The sequence below is a fragment of the Dromiciops gliroides genome, chromosome 4 (genome assembly GCF_019393635.1).
Source record: "Dromiciops gliroides isolate mDroGli1 chromosome 4, mDroGli1.pri, whole genome shotgun sequence".
Classification (NCBI taxonomy): domain Eukaryota; kingdom Metazoa; phylum Chordata; class Mammalia; order Microbiotheria; family Microbiotheriidae; genus Dromiciops; species Dromiciops gliroides.
Genome location: NC_057864.1, coordinates 295,516,112 through 295,528,904, shown reverse-complemented (window position 1 = coordinate 295,528,904; position 12,793 = coordinate 295,516,112). Strand labels below are relative to the sequence as shown.

At 38.4% G+C, this 12,793-nt stretch overlaps 1 protein-coding gene across 1 annotated transcript; it reads left to right on the top strand.

Annotated features, from left to right (window-relative positions):
• The first annotated feature begins 5,121 nt into the window (after positions 1 to 5,121).
• Positions 5,122 to 5,413, top strand: LOC122725321 (ATP synthase subunit 9, mitochondrial-like). Its single transcript, XM_043962371.1, is given in 3 exon segments — positions 5,122 to 5,242; positions 5,245 to 5,295; positions 5,298 to 5,413. Coding segments are annotated over 3 exon segments (288 nt in total).
• The last annotated feature ends 7,380 nt before the right edge of the window (positions 5,414 to 12,793 follow it).

Sequence of the window (12,793 nt, the reverse complement as noted above, 5' to 3'; positions counted from 1 at the left end):
TCCTTTAAGAGTTTGGAAGCTATACTATTTGGTGCATTTATTATAAGTATTGATATTACTTTATTGTCTATGGTGTTTTTTATTTTACCAAGATGTAGTTTCCCTGCTTATTCTTTTTAATTTCTTTTTTTTTTGTGAGGCAATGTGGGTTAAGTGACTTGCCCAGGGTCACACAGCTAGTAAGTTTCAAGTGTCCGAGACAGGATTTGAGCTCAGGTACTCCTGACTCCAGGGCAGGTGCTCTATCCACTGCGCCACCTAGCTGCCCCCTTATTCTTTTTAATTGAGTATATTTTTGCTTTTGCTTTTTCTGAGATCCTGATTGCTACCTGTTTTTTCCCCTTCAGTTGAAGCATTAGAGCTTCAATCCGTGTTTTAACTCTAAGAATGGCTCTATGTTTCAAGTGTGTTTCTTATAAACAACATATTGTTATAGTCTGGTTTCTATCCATTGTTCTATCTGTGAGGACAGAGCCAACATGGCAGAGAGAATCCAGGAAGTTGTCTGAGCTCTCCTGAGTTTCCCTCAGAAACAACATTAAATCAATCTCTAAAGAGATTCTAGAGCTACAGAACCTAGAAAAAGAGAAACAATTTTCCACATTGAGATAATTTAGAAGACTTCAGGAAAGGTCTGTCTAACTTGAATGAAAGGAGAGTGCAGCAAAGCTCAGCATAGCATGGAAGGTGTCTGGGCAAGTCAGTAATAGGCTCTTGGCCATAGAACAGATCAGCAGCTGAGGCCCCTCAGTCCTGGCTCAGCAGGCTGGAGGCACATCAGGCAAGTTGTGAGACACTCCTGCCCCAAACCCTGGCTGAGGAGGCAAACTGTCAGCTAGAGAACAACCTACAGCACAGACATGACTAGGTCAACTCATCCCATCACAGAGAGCAAGCCCAAAGTGGTGAGGAATCTGTGAGTCCCAGAGGCCTCAGAGCAGAAAACCAGGGATCAGGCCCTTGGCCCCCAGCACAAGAAGCTTGTAATAATGTCCCCTGTGCTCCAGGGGCAGACCTCAACCTTAAAAGTCATAAAATAAGTTAAAATATGAGTAAGAAATAAAAAGAAACCTTTCTATAGAGAACTTCTATGGTGACAGGGAAGACCAAAACACAAACTCACATGAGGACAACACTATCACAATGCCTACATGTGAAGCCTAAAAAGGAAGATGAGTTGGTCTCAAGATCAAAAAGCCTTATTGGAAGAGCTCAAAAAGGTTTTAATAATCAAATAAGAGAGGTAGAAGAAAAAGTGGGGAAAAAAGTGAAAATCATGCAAGAAAATGATGAAAAAAGAGTCAACAGCTTGGAAAAGGAAGCACAAAAATTTGCTGAAGCAAAGAATTTCTTGGAAAATACAATTGGCCAAATTTTAAAAAATTCTACTGAAAAAAATCAACTTCTTAAAAAGTAGAATTGGCTAAATATAAAAGGAGATGCAAAAGCTTACTGATGAAAATAGTGCCTTAAAAATTAAAATTGGGCAAGTGGAATCTAAGGACTCTATAAAACACCAGGAATCAAACAGAATCAACAGAATGAAAAAAAAGAAAAATGAAAATGGGAAATAGCTTATTGGAAAGACAAAATAGATCCAAAAGAAATAATTTAAGAATTATTGGACTACCTGAAAGCCATGATCAAAAAAAAAGTTAAGACCCCAAATTGCAGGAAATTATCAAGTATAATTGATATCCTAGAATCAGAAGATAAAATAATCATTGAAAGAATCCACTGATAACCTCCTGAAAAAGATCCCAAAATGAAAATTCCAAGGAATATTATAGCCAAATTTCAGAATTATCAGGTGAAAGAGAAAATACAGGTATCCAGAAAGAAACAATTTAAATATCATAGAGCCACTGTCAAGTTTACCAGGACCTAACAGGTTCAACTATAAAGGATCAGAAGGCTTGTAATATGACATTCTGGAAGGCAAAGGAGCTTGGATTGCAACCAAGAACTACCCAGCAAAACTGAACATTATCTTTCAGGGGAAAAGATAGACATTCAATAAAATAGGGGATTTTCAAGGTTTCTTGATGAAAAGATCAGATCTGAATAGAAAACCTGGTCCTCAAATAAAAGACTCAAGATAAGTATTGTGAGATTTAAAATCGGATACAAGAGCATAAAACTCCCCTTTAACCTTTCCCTTATATATCTCCCAGACCAGTAAGTGAAAGAAGCCTCTGAGCTTTAGTTAGAGCTTTTATTGTTTGGGAATTAATTAGCCAACAAAACAAGGCGATATTGATTAGAGGGATAGGAAAGTAGAAATACAAATAAATAGTCTTAGATCTAAGCTGTCTATATTCCATATAGAACTCACCAAATTCCAAAACCACCTCTGAGGCTGAGAACCGCGTCAAGCACATGCTGTTACGGAGGACCAGGCCGATCACCAAAGACCACACTGTCGAACCAGAGTCAGCGTATGTGTGTGCAGAGCAAGCCAGCGGGTGAGGAGAGAAAAAAGACATCACTTCTGTTCTCTCCTTGCCTTTAAGCTCGCACCCCAGAAGTGGAGTGCTTAGCAGACACGGGCAGTTCGTCACGGTCTCCTCCCTGAAAGGGTGGTCCTTCAAAAACTGGCGTCCTTCAGTTATCCTAACTGACTGTTAAAAGCTTTCACTTTTTACCACAGTATAAAATGGTATATGGGGGGGGGGGGGCATGTTATTCAATAAGGTTAAACTGTTTACATCCCTACATGAGAAGATAATACTGGTAATGCTTGCAAACTGTATCTCTATTTGAGCAGATAGAAGGAGTACACGTAGAGAGTATAAGTATAAATTGACTTTGATGTCTTGATATAAAACTATAATTAAGGGGTGAAAAAATGGAGTATATGGGGAGAAGAAAGTTGAGGTATAATGGGATAAATTATATCACATGAAGAGGCACAAAAGACATATTATTACACTAGAGAGAAAGAAGGGAGGGGTGAGCATCATTTCAACCTTACTCTCATTGGATTTGGCTCAAAGAGGGAATAATATACACACTCATTTGTATAAATAATGTTATCTTACCCTATAAGAAAGTAGAAGTATAAGGGAGAAAATGTGTGTGTGTGTGTGGTGGGGGGAGGGGGGGAAGTTGTTAATAGAAGGGATGGAAGAAGTAGAAGAAGAAAAGTGAAAGAAAAAGGAAGGTTGGGGAGCAGCTAGGTGGCACAGTGGATAAAGCACCAGCCTTGAATTGAGGAGGACCTGAGTTCAAATCCAGCCTCAGGCATTTGACACTTGCTAGCTGTGTGACCCTGGGCAAGTCACTTAACCCCCATTGCCCCACCAAAAAAAAAAAAAAAGAAAGATAAGAAAAAGGAGGGTAGACTTCAGGAGGCAGTGGATAGAAGCAAAATGCTGGTGAAGAGGAACAGGGTGAAAGGATAAAGAAAAGTATAAACAAGGCGGGAAATAAGATGGAGGGAAATACACAGTAATCATTACTGTGAATGTCAATGGGATGAACTCTCCCATAAAATGGAAGTAAATAGCAGAGTGGATTAAAAGCTAGAATCCTACAATATGTTGTTTACAAGAAACACAACTGAAGCAGAGAGATAGACACAGAGTAAAGGTAAAAGGTTGGCACATTGTTCTATCTGCTTCTGTTTTCTGGACAAATTTATCCCATTAACATTTATAATTCTAGGTATTAACTGTATTTTCCTCTAGTATTTTTTTCTGTTTATTTTTACCTCTCCTTCCTCTAAAGACTGTTTTTCCCTTCTTACCATTGTCTTCTTTTATCTGCCCTGCCTTTTATCACCACCCTCCTTACCCTTAAACTCTTTCCCTCCTACTTACCTATTCAGTGTATAGGGTGTTCAAGGAGATACAACACCCCTGGTATAAGGGCTTACTGAGCTCTTTTCAGTGCTTCTCACCCATATTCAGTTTCTGCTTGGCACTTACCTCTCACTTGCGCATGTGCAGTGGCCAAAGTCAGATAAGCCATTTTGGAAAATGGGCTAAACCATGTTAAGGGTAACTGATAGTCCTCAAACCCTTTGGTGAGTTAGAGGAGTGTCTGCCACAAGTATGTGAAAATTTCCTCTAGTAGAATGAATGGATGGGAACAGTTTTTTTGTTTTTTGGTTTTTCTGCAATGGCCATGAAGGCAGATGAAGCAGGCATTGTGGAGAGTTTAGAGCTTGCTCAGACATTGAAGACATCAAGGTCATTCACTGCATCCTGGGCCATCATCAGTTTTATTTTTCTCTTGCCACTGTACTTTAACAACTCCAGAAGATAGAATGAAGCTGATGACTTTGTAAAGCTCTGTCTCACTTATATCTAATTCATGCATGAGTCAAGTAATTGTGGTAAAAAGTTTTAACAGTCGGTTTGTGATAATGGAGAGACGCCAGTTTTTTTAAGGATCACCCTTTCAGGAAGGAGACCAATGGCATGAGCTACACATGCCAGTCCGCCTGCTATGCACTCAACTTCCGGGGTGCGAGCTTAAAAGGCAAGGAGAGAACGGAAGTGGGATCTTTTTTTTTCCTGCTCTGCTGGTCTCCTGACTGCGCTGCACAGACAGACGCTGACTGAAGTTCGACTCGGCCCAGCTCACGGTTAGCAGCAGCACGCGCTTGACTCGGTCTCTCTATCTCCCCAAAGGTGGCCTTGGGCTTTTGGTGAGTTTTATACGGAATATAGACTAAGCTTAGACTTAAGATGATTTGTTTTGTATTTCTACTTTCCTATCCCTCTAATCAACATCACCTGGTAACTACCACACAATAAAGCTCTAACTAGAAAACCAGAAGCTTCTTCCATTTACTAGTCTGGGAGATAAATGAAGGGAAAGGCTAAAGAGGGGAGATTTATGATCTAATATCCAATTTTAAATCTCACATAATCACCCCATGAATTGAGGGTATGCCTATCAATTGGGGAATGATTGAACAAGTTGTGGTATATGAATGTAATGGAATACAATTATGCTGTAAGAAATGATGAACACTCTTCTGCTCTGCCAGCAGCTCTTCTGCTTTGCCCCTCAACCCCTGAGAATGTACCCCTGCCCTTATGAGGAGCAGCTCTCAGCTGCTGAGTAGACCATTATTTGCAGTGGTACTAAGAAGGCAAGAGGTGAGGACAGATGAGAACTTCAGCATTTTGGCAGCATGAGGTCCCTCGACCTCACTTGTCCCTAGATGTGGATTCTAAACTAGCACCATCTCAAAGGACATTGACACAGCAGCCAAGTTCATTGGGGCTGGGGCTGTTCTGGAGCTGGGATTGGGACTGTGTTTGGAAATCTCATCATTGGTTATGTCATGAATCCCTTCCTGAAGCAGCAGCTCTTCTACACCATCCTTGACTTTTCCCTGTCTAAGGCCATGGGGCTCTTTTGCTTGATGGTAGCCTTCCTCATTCGCTTTTCCATGTGATGGAGCCATTTCTGTTCCCCACTATTTCTGAATGTTCCTCTTCCTCCTGGTCCTTCCATGTCTCTTTCAGCCTGTGTGTACCTCCCCTTTCATCTCACCAGGTAGCCCTCAGGAATGCCATGGGCTCAGGGTTTGACAGAGGGAAGATGAATAAATACTGTATTAATAAGCAAAAAAAGAAAGAAAGAAAGAAAGAAAGAAAGAAAGAAAGAAAGAAAGAAAGAAAGAAAGAAAGAAAGAAAGGAAAGGAAAGGAAAGGAAAGGAAAGGAAAGGAAAGGAAAGGAAAGGAAAGGAAAGGAAAGGAAAGGAAAGGAAACGAACGGAAAGGAAAGGAAAGGAAAGGAAAGGAAAGGAAAGGAAAGGAAAGGAAAGGAAAGGAAAGGAAAGGAAAGGAAAGGAAAGGAAAAGAAAAGAAAAGAAAAGAAAAGAAAAGAAAAGAAAAGAAAAGAAAAGAAAAGAAAAGAAAAGAAATGATGAGCAGGCTGATGTTTTAAAAAAAACTTGGAAAGACTTACTTATGCTGAATGAAGCAAGCAGAACCAGGAGAACATTGTACATAGTAACAGCAACATTGTGTGATGATCAATTATGATAGACTTAGCTTTTCTTAGTACTACGATGATCCAATTCAATGCCAAAAGGCTCATAATTGGAAAATGCTCTCCACATCCAGAAAAAGTACTATTGAATCTGAACACAGATTGAAGCATACTATTTTAACTTTGTTGTTGTTTTTTTGTTGTTGTTGTTCCTTTTTTCTTGTGGTTTTTCCCCTTTGTTCTGCTTCTTCTCTCACAATATGACTAATGTGTAAATATGTACTGTATAACTTACATCAGATTGCTTGCTGTCTTTGAGAGGGGGAAGGGAAGGGAGGGAAGGAGAAAAATTTGGAACTCAAAATCTTACAAAAATGAATGCTGAAAACTATATATGTAATTGTAAAAAAATAAGTAAAATAATATTTAAAAAGAAAACAAATCACCCCATGGTGTCACTGTTCCTCTTTGAAAACAAAGGACAAACAACACCTATTTGGTAACATAGATTTCTATTACTAGTGGAGAGAGAGAGAGAGAGAGAGAGAGAGAGAGAGAGAGAGAGAGAGTGTGTGTGTGTGTGAGACAGAGAGAGAGAGAGAAAGAGAGAGAGAGAGTGTGTGTTTATATTTTCCTACTTTGAACAGATGCACATGTAAGTGTGATTCAAGTGTTGCCCACTGTGAGAAAATAATGGGATTTGGCAGATACTCAAAGGCTCACCTACAGATTAATCTAAACTTATTGAATTAAGTGAGAGTGATTGATTGCAGACTAAACTACTTCAAGTTTATTAGATTGTAACCACACCTGGCCAGCCCTTAAGAAGGTATTGTTTTCAGAAGCTAAGGACTTTGAACTCAACTTGAGAATACCTTCAAGTCCAGTGACCCAATGGATTTGGATGATGCCTAACAATCAACTTGAAGCAGTGTGTAAGGATCACTTCTGCTCCAGACCTATAAAAAGCTTCCACACTCAGTTTGAGGGGAGTTTGTGGTTGAAGCTGGCTGGTGGCAGAGGGCTTGAGGAAGAACCAGAGCAGGCTGGAACTCTAGCCTTTTCTTAACTCCACATGTTCTATTTTTCTAATACCTTAAATGCTTAATGCTGAAAGACTGGTGCTAAAGCTTCTAATTTAAGGCAGCCACACAATTAAATTTTAAACATCATACCACCCCTCCACCATATTACCCTCCACTATAAAAGCTCTTCCTTACACACCTCTTTTATGTAAAATAATTTTCTTCATTATTACTTTCCTTTCCCCCTTCTCCCAGTGCCTCCTTTTTTGTCTCCTATCCATTTTTTAAAAATTATCCCAACATACTTATATCACTCCTGCCCACTCTTTCTATCTAGAATCCTTCTACCTACCCTAATGATAAAAATTTGAGAAGTTACAGGTAGCATTTTCCCATATAGATAGGTAAACATTCAACCTTATTGAGTCCCTCTTGCATGTTTGTCTTTCTATATTTCTCATGGGTCTTACATTTGAAAGTCAATTTTTTTATTCAGTTCTGACCTTCTCATCAGAAATTCTTGAAAGTTTTCTATATCATCAAATACCCATTTTTTTTCTCTTGAAGAATTAGACTCATTTTTGCTGGATAGGTTATTTTTGGTCATAATGTTGGTTCTTTTGACTTCTGGAATATCATACTTTAAGCCTTCCATTTCTTTAATGTGGTAGCTACTAAATCTGATGTGATCCTGACTGTGGCTCCACAGTATTTGAATGTGTTGGTTTTTGTTTGTATTTCCTGGATGCTTGAAGTATCTTATTTTTGACCTGAGAAGTCTGGAATTTGGTTATACTATTTCTGGGATCTCTTACAGCTGGTGATTAGGGGATTTTTTTCCCATTTCTTTTTTACCTTCTGCTTCTAGGATATCAAGGCAGTTTTCCTTGATACTTTCATGAAATATCATATCTAGGCTACTTTTTAAATCATGGCTTTCAGGTAGACCAATAATTCTTAAATTATCTCTTCCATCTATTTTTTTTTTTTTGCGAGGCAATGAGGGTTAAGTGACTTGCCCAGGGTCACACAGCTAGTAAGTGTCAAGTGTCTGAGTCTTGATTTGAACTCAGGTCCCCATGAATCCAGGGCCAGTGCTTTATCTGCTGTGCTACCTAGCTGCCCCATCTATTTTCCTATTTAGTTGTTACTCCAATGAGATATTTCACATTTATTCTATTTTTTCATTTTTTTACTTTGTTTTATTGTTTCTTTCTTTTTTTTTTTTTTGCGGGGCAATGGGGGTTAAGTGACTTGCCCAGGGTCACACAGCTAGTAAGTGTCAAGTGTCTGAGGCCGGATTTGAACTCAGGTACTCCTGAATCCAGGACCGGTGCTTTATCCACTGCACCACCTAGCTGCCCCCAGTTTTATTGTTTCTTGATATCTCATGGAGTCATAATTTCTATTTGCCCAATTCTAATTTTTAAGGAATTATTTTCTTTAGTGACATTTTATACTTTTCCCCCATTGGTTAGTTCTGTTTTTAAGGTGCTATTTTCTTTAGTATTTTTTTTACCACCTTTACTGACTTTTAAAATGTCTTTCATAATTTTATTTTTTCTCTCATTTATTTACCTAATTTTTCTTCCCCCACTCATATTTTTAAGCTCTTCCAGTCATTCTTGTTGGACTTGTGTTCAATTCACATTTTCCTTGTTTTGCTTTGCTTGTATCTGCTTTGACTTCATTGTCTTCTTCTGAGTGGGTATTCTTGATCTTCCCTGTCACTATATTAGCTTTTTGGGGGTAGTCTAGTTATTTTCTTTCTTCCTTCCTTCCTTCCTTTTTTACTTCCTTTTTTTCTTTTTTCCTTCCTTCCTTCCTTCTCTCCTTCCTTCCCTCCTTCCTTCCTGCTCATTCTTGATACTTTATATGAAAGTTGGGATCTATTCCTGATGCTGTGGGTATGTGTACGTGTGTGTGCGCATGTGTGCATGTGTGCACTCGTGCACGCTCGTGCGCGCTGGCACACATGCATTCAAGTACGTTGTGGGGGAGGGGGTTGTCTCAAGCTTTAACCTTTTTTGCAGAACTGGTTCTGGGAATTTGGAATAAAACTACCAAGTGCTTCCAAGTTGGTGTGATCTGGGAGAAATGTTGTCCCCTGGTCTGCACTTTGGTCCTTACCCAGGAAAATCCCCTGATCCCTTGAGATTGCAATTGATAATGCTCCTCAGGGCTCTTGCTCCCATGGGAATAGGAATGATCCTTTTTCCTCATGATATCTGGTTTCTTGTGACGAAAAGCCATACTGCTTCCCGGGGTACCCAAGTCCTTTTTGACTGAAAGTACTCCTATCTGCCCTTGTGCTATGACGCAGACGTGGGTATAGGCAACAAATTTGCCCAATAGCATCTGGTCTTGTGTCTAGTGCTAGTGAAGGTTCCCCCATAAATCTTTCTGACAAATTGCCAGTTTTCATTACCACCTCTGGTTTGAGAGCTCCTGAAATTGCTGTTGCTACGTTCACTAGCACTGGCATTTTATCCACATGGTCTTCAGGTCAGTCTCCACCCCTATGTCACAGATTTCTCTTTCTTACCTATTAAGTTGTCTTGGACTACAGAAGTATTTAACCATAGTCTTTTGTTGGCTCTGCCACTCCAGAAATGATTTTGAAGTGTTATTTTAAAGTTAGCTAGAGGAGAATGTTTGGAGAGCTCAGTAAATTACTTTTCCAATGCCACCTTGGCTCTACCTCAAGTCTACTACCAATCTCTCCCCTATTTTCTTGATCTGGAGTTAGCACTATTTTTTATGGCCAAGGCAAGCAGAATAAAAGTCACTAGAGACAAGTGTCAAGTAACAGAATGCCAAATCATATTCTTAAGACACAGGAAAGGAAAAGGACAACTTAGGACACTGCATCATGGAGTGTGGGTGTGGGAGAAAAGGCCTCCAAACATCAGGAGGATTCTGTTGGAGATATAGACTAGGAGGAGAAGGATGGGGCTAAAGAAAGTGTTAGTTCACTTGGAAGGGACAAAACTTGAAACTGTATTGCTTCTTATTTTAATTATTCTTGCCAATATTGTATGAAACACAGTTATTTCTATGCTGTTTAAGAGCTACAAGGGCTGTCAGTGCCCTCAAAACTTTAGCACCCTGAGTTAAGGTCCTGGTTATCCTACCATCATTACAAATTTATGCTATTCACTTTTTTTGCCAGCTGAAATAGCATTCCCTAGTGCCTTCTATTCCCATTTTCTGAAAGCAGGCATAAATTGTGAATTGACTAACTACACCAGAAAATGATAGGCAAGTGAGGACACCAAAGAACCACTGAATTCCTTTATTGTTACCTAATCACCAACCTCTGAATTTAAGTAGTAATTTTAAGTACTTTGTGTTTAGTATTTGATGTCATGGATTTATTGACTAATTAAACAGCCAAAAAGCCACATTTCCCCACCTAAAGTGACCACATATCCCACAGTTCATAGCTCTTTGATATTATAAAACCCCTTAACTACTGTTTTTCATGTTTATGACATTTTTTTGTCCTGGATTTTTAATATGAAGACTTACTATGCCATCTTGGTTACCCAACACTAATGCTTAGATTCATCTTTCCTGGATACAATTTTTCCAGGAGATATCTTTTCTGGAAAAATTCATAATTATTCCAACTTAAATTCAACACTGAACTCCTCATATAGGCAAACTTTCAAATAATTTCACACTTAGAAGGGACCTCAATGTTTACTCCCCCAAATTCACTCTAAAACTAGAATTGAATCCAGAAATCCCCTCTGCAACATAACTGACAAGTCATCAAACAGATATGAATTCAGTTCAATCCAATAAGTATTTATCAAGCACCTGACATGTGACATATAATGCATTAGGTGCAAGTCAACAAAAGAAATAGACCCTATTTTTAAGATACTTATATTCTACCAAAATTTGAATAATAGTTAATCACTACCACTGGAGGCAACCTATTCTACTTTTCAATAGCTCTTATTGTTGGAATGTTTTTCTTTACATCAATCCAAAATCTTCCTACCTATACTCAAGCCATTGTTCCTAGCTCTGCCCTGGTCTTGGGCAATATAGAAAAAGTCTGAACTTTTTTCCCCACGAAACTAATTGTGTACTGCTTCCCTCCCTTACCCACCCCTTTCCCCTTCCCCCTTCTCCAAACAGATTTGCTCTTCTCTTTAGTAGGCCAGTTCCTCCAAACAAAATTTTAAGACCCCTGATCACTTTCTACTGGACACAATCCAATCTATTCCTCTTAAAAGATAGTTCCCATTACTGAACAAAGTATTTAATCTATTGACTAACTAGTGTAGACTACAGTGAAGTGAGTTGATCTCAATATACCTCTCAGAGTAGCCTAAAGTTTTATTATCTTTTTTGGCTTCCATATGACATTATTGACTTTTGCTAAGTAAAAGTAAAACTCTGAACATAACCTCTTTCCCTCTCTTTATTCTTTCAGATGATGGAGGTAATGGACTTTGCAAATGTTAAATTGCTATACAGATGCAATTTTTCATGATAACATAATCATCATCACCATCAAATCCTTCTACTATATTCTGCTGAGCTCAAGAAATTTTTATAAGGTTATGTAGGGTGTACTGGTAAATGTTAAACAATTAGCTCTTGTGGAAAAATGTGTGCTTGATTTATATTATTAAGTCTAGACAATAAATTAAACCCTGATTTGCTGTTATTTCTGATTTTGGAAGTGTAAATTCTCACAATGAAAAGTTGAGAATTAATTCTGAAACCTGGTTAGAGCTGGCTCCAGCAAACACCCCTGGTTGTCTTAAAGACAGATAAACATTGTATGAATGCAAATTTTGCTCCTTTCTCACTCTTTCTCATTTCTATGAGTCTTATTCTGTTCCTTTTCCTGTTTGTATTTTGACACTCTTTCTTTAGTGTATTTTGAGTACTCACCATGCTTTTAATGTATGTGTGTACATGAGTATGAGTTTTGGGGTACATGGAGACTGATCCAGGGCTATCATTTTGCAATTGCTAAAGAGAATTTTTTAAGAATTTAATTGGAATAGTTTAAGAAATATAGGACTCTTAAAGTTATTAGATACATCTTAAAAGGGAACAAGGAAGGGAGGTAGGGCTGAATGAGAAGTTAGCACCTCTATCTCAGACTGCTAGAAATTTTGGCAGGTTTAGAGTATGTATTACCGCTTTATTTATATTAAATATATGTTCTGAGGATATGGTTTATGGACATACTATTTTCCTCATGCTCTTGAAATTTCTATCTAAACCACCTGAATCAATAAATAAAAGTGAGTTAAAAGCGACAGAGTTGGCTACTGCACATACTGCATTGGGACCTTGGACCACTATTGGATCGAGAGTATAAACTGAGAAGTTCACTGGAAATTTGGGTTGAGAAGTTGAAATACTGAAAGGATTTCCTTTCAGGGTCACTCTTATTCTTCCATCTTACTAGGGAACTGTCTCGATGATGTAATCCATCTTGTCACTCAGATATCTAGAAAAAAATTACAGTTCTCCTAGTACTGTGAATGTTTATCTTTCTTAAAAGTTTAGTTCCCAAGAAATACTAATGGCATATTTCAGCAGTTGTCACTATCTGTATAAATTTTATAGCCCTAATTTGCAATGAATTCTGATCTCACAGACATCCTAATAATTAATTATTCTATTATTCAGTTTAGAGTGGGGAGAAGGAAAAGGAGTAACTTTTCATTCAGGGTTTGACAACTTAGGGTTTCCAATGAGAAAATGAAGTAGCAAAAGAACAGACATATTCTAGCAACTAGAAGATTTTGCAGTTTTATGGTGTGTGGACGTACTTAAG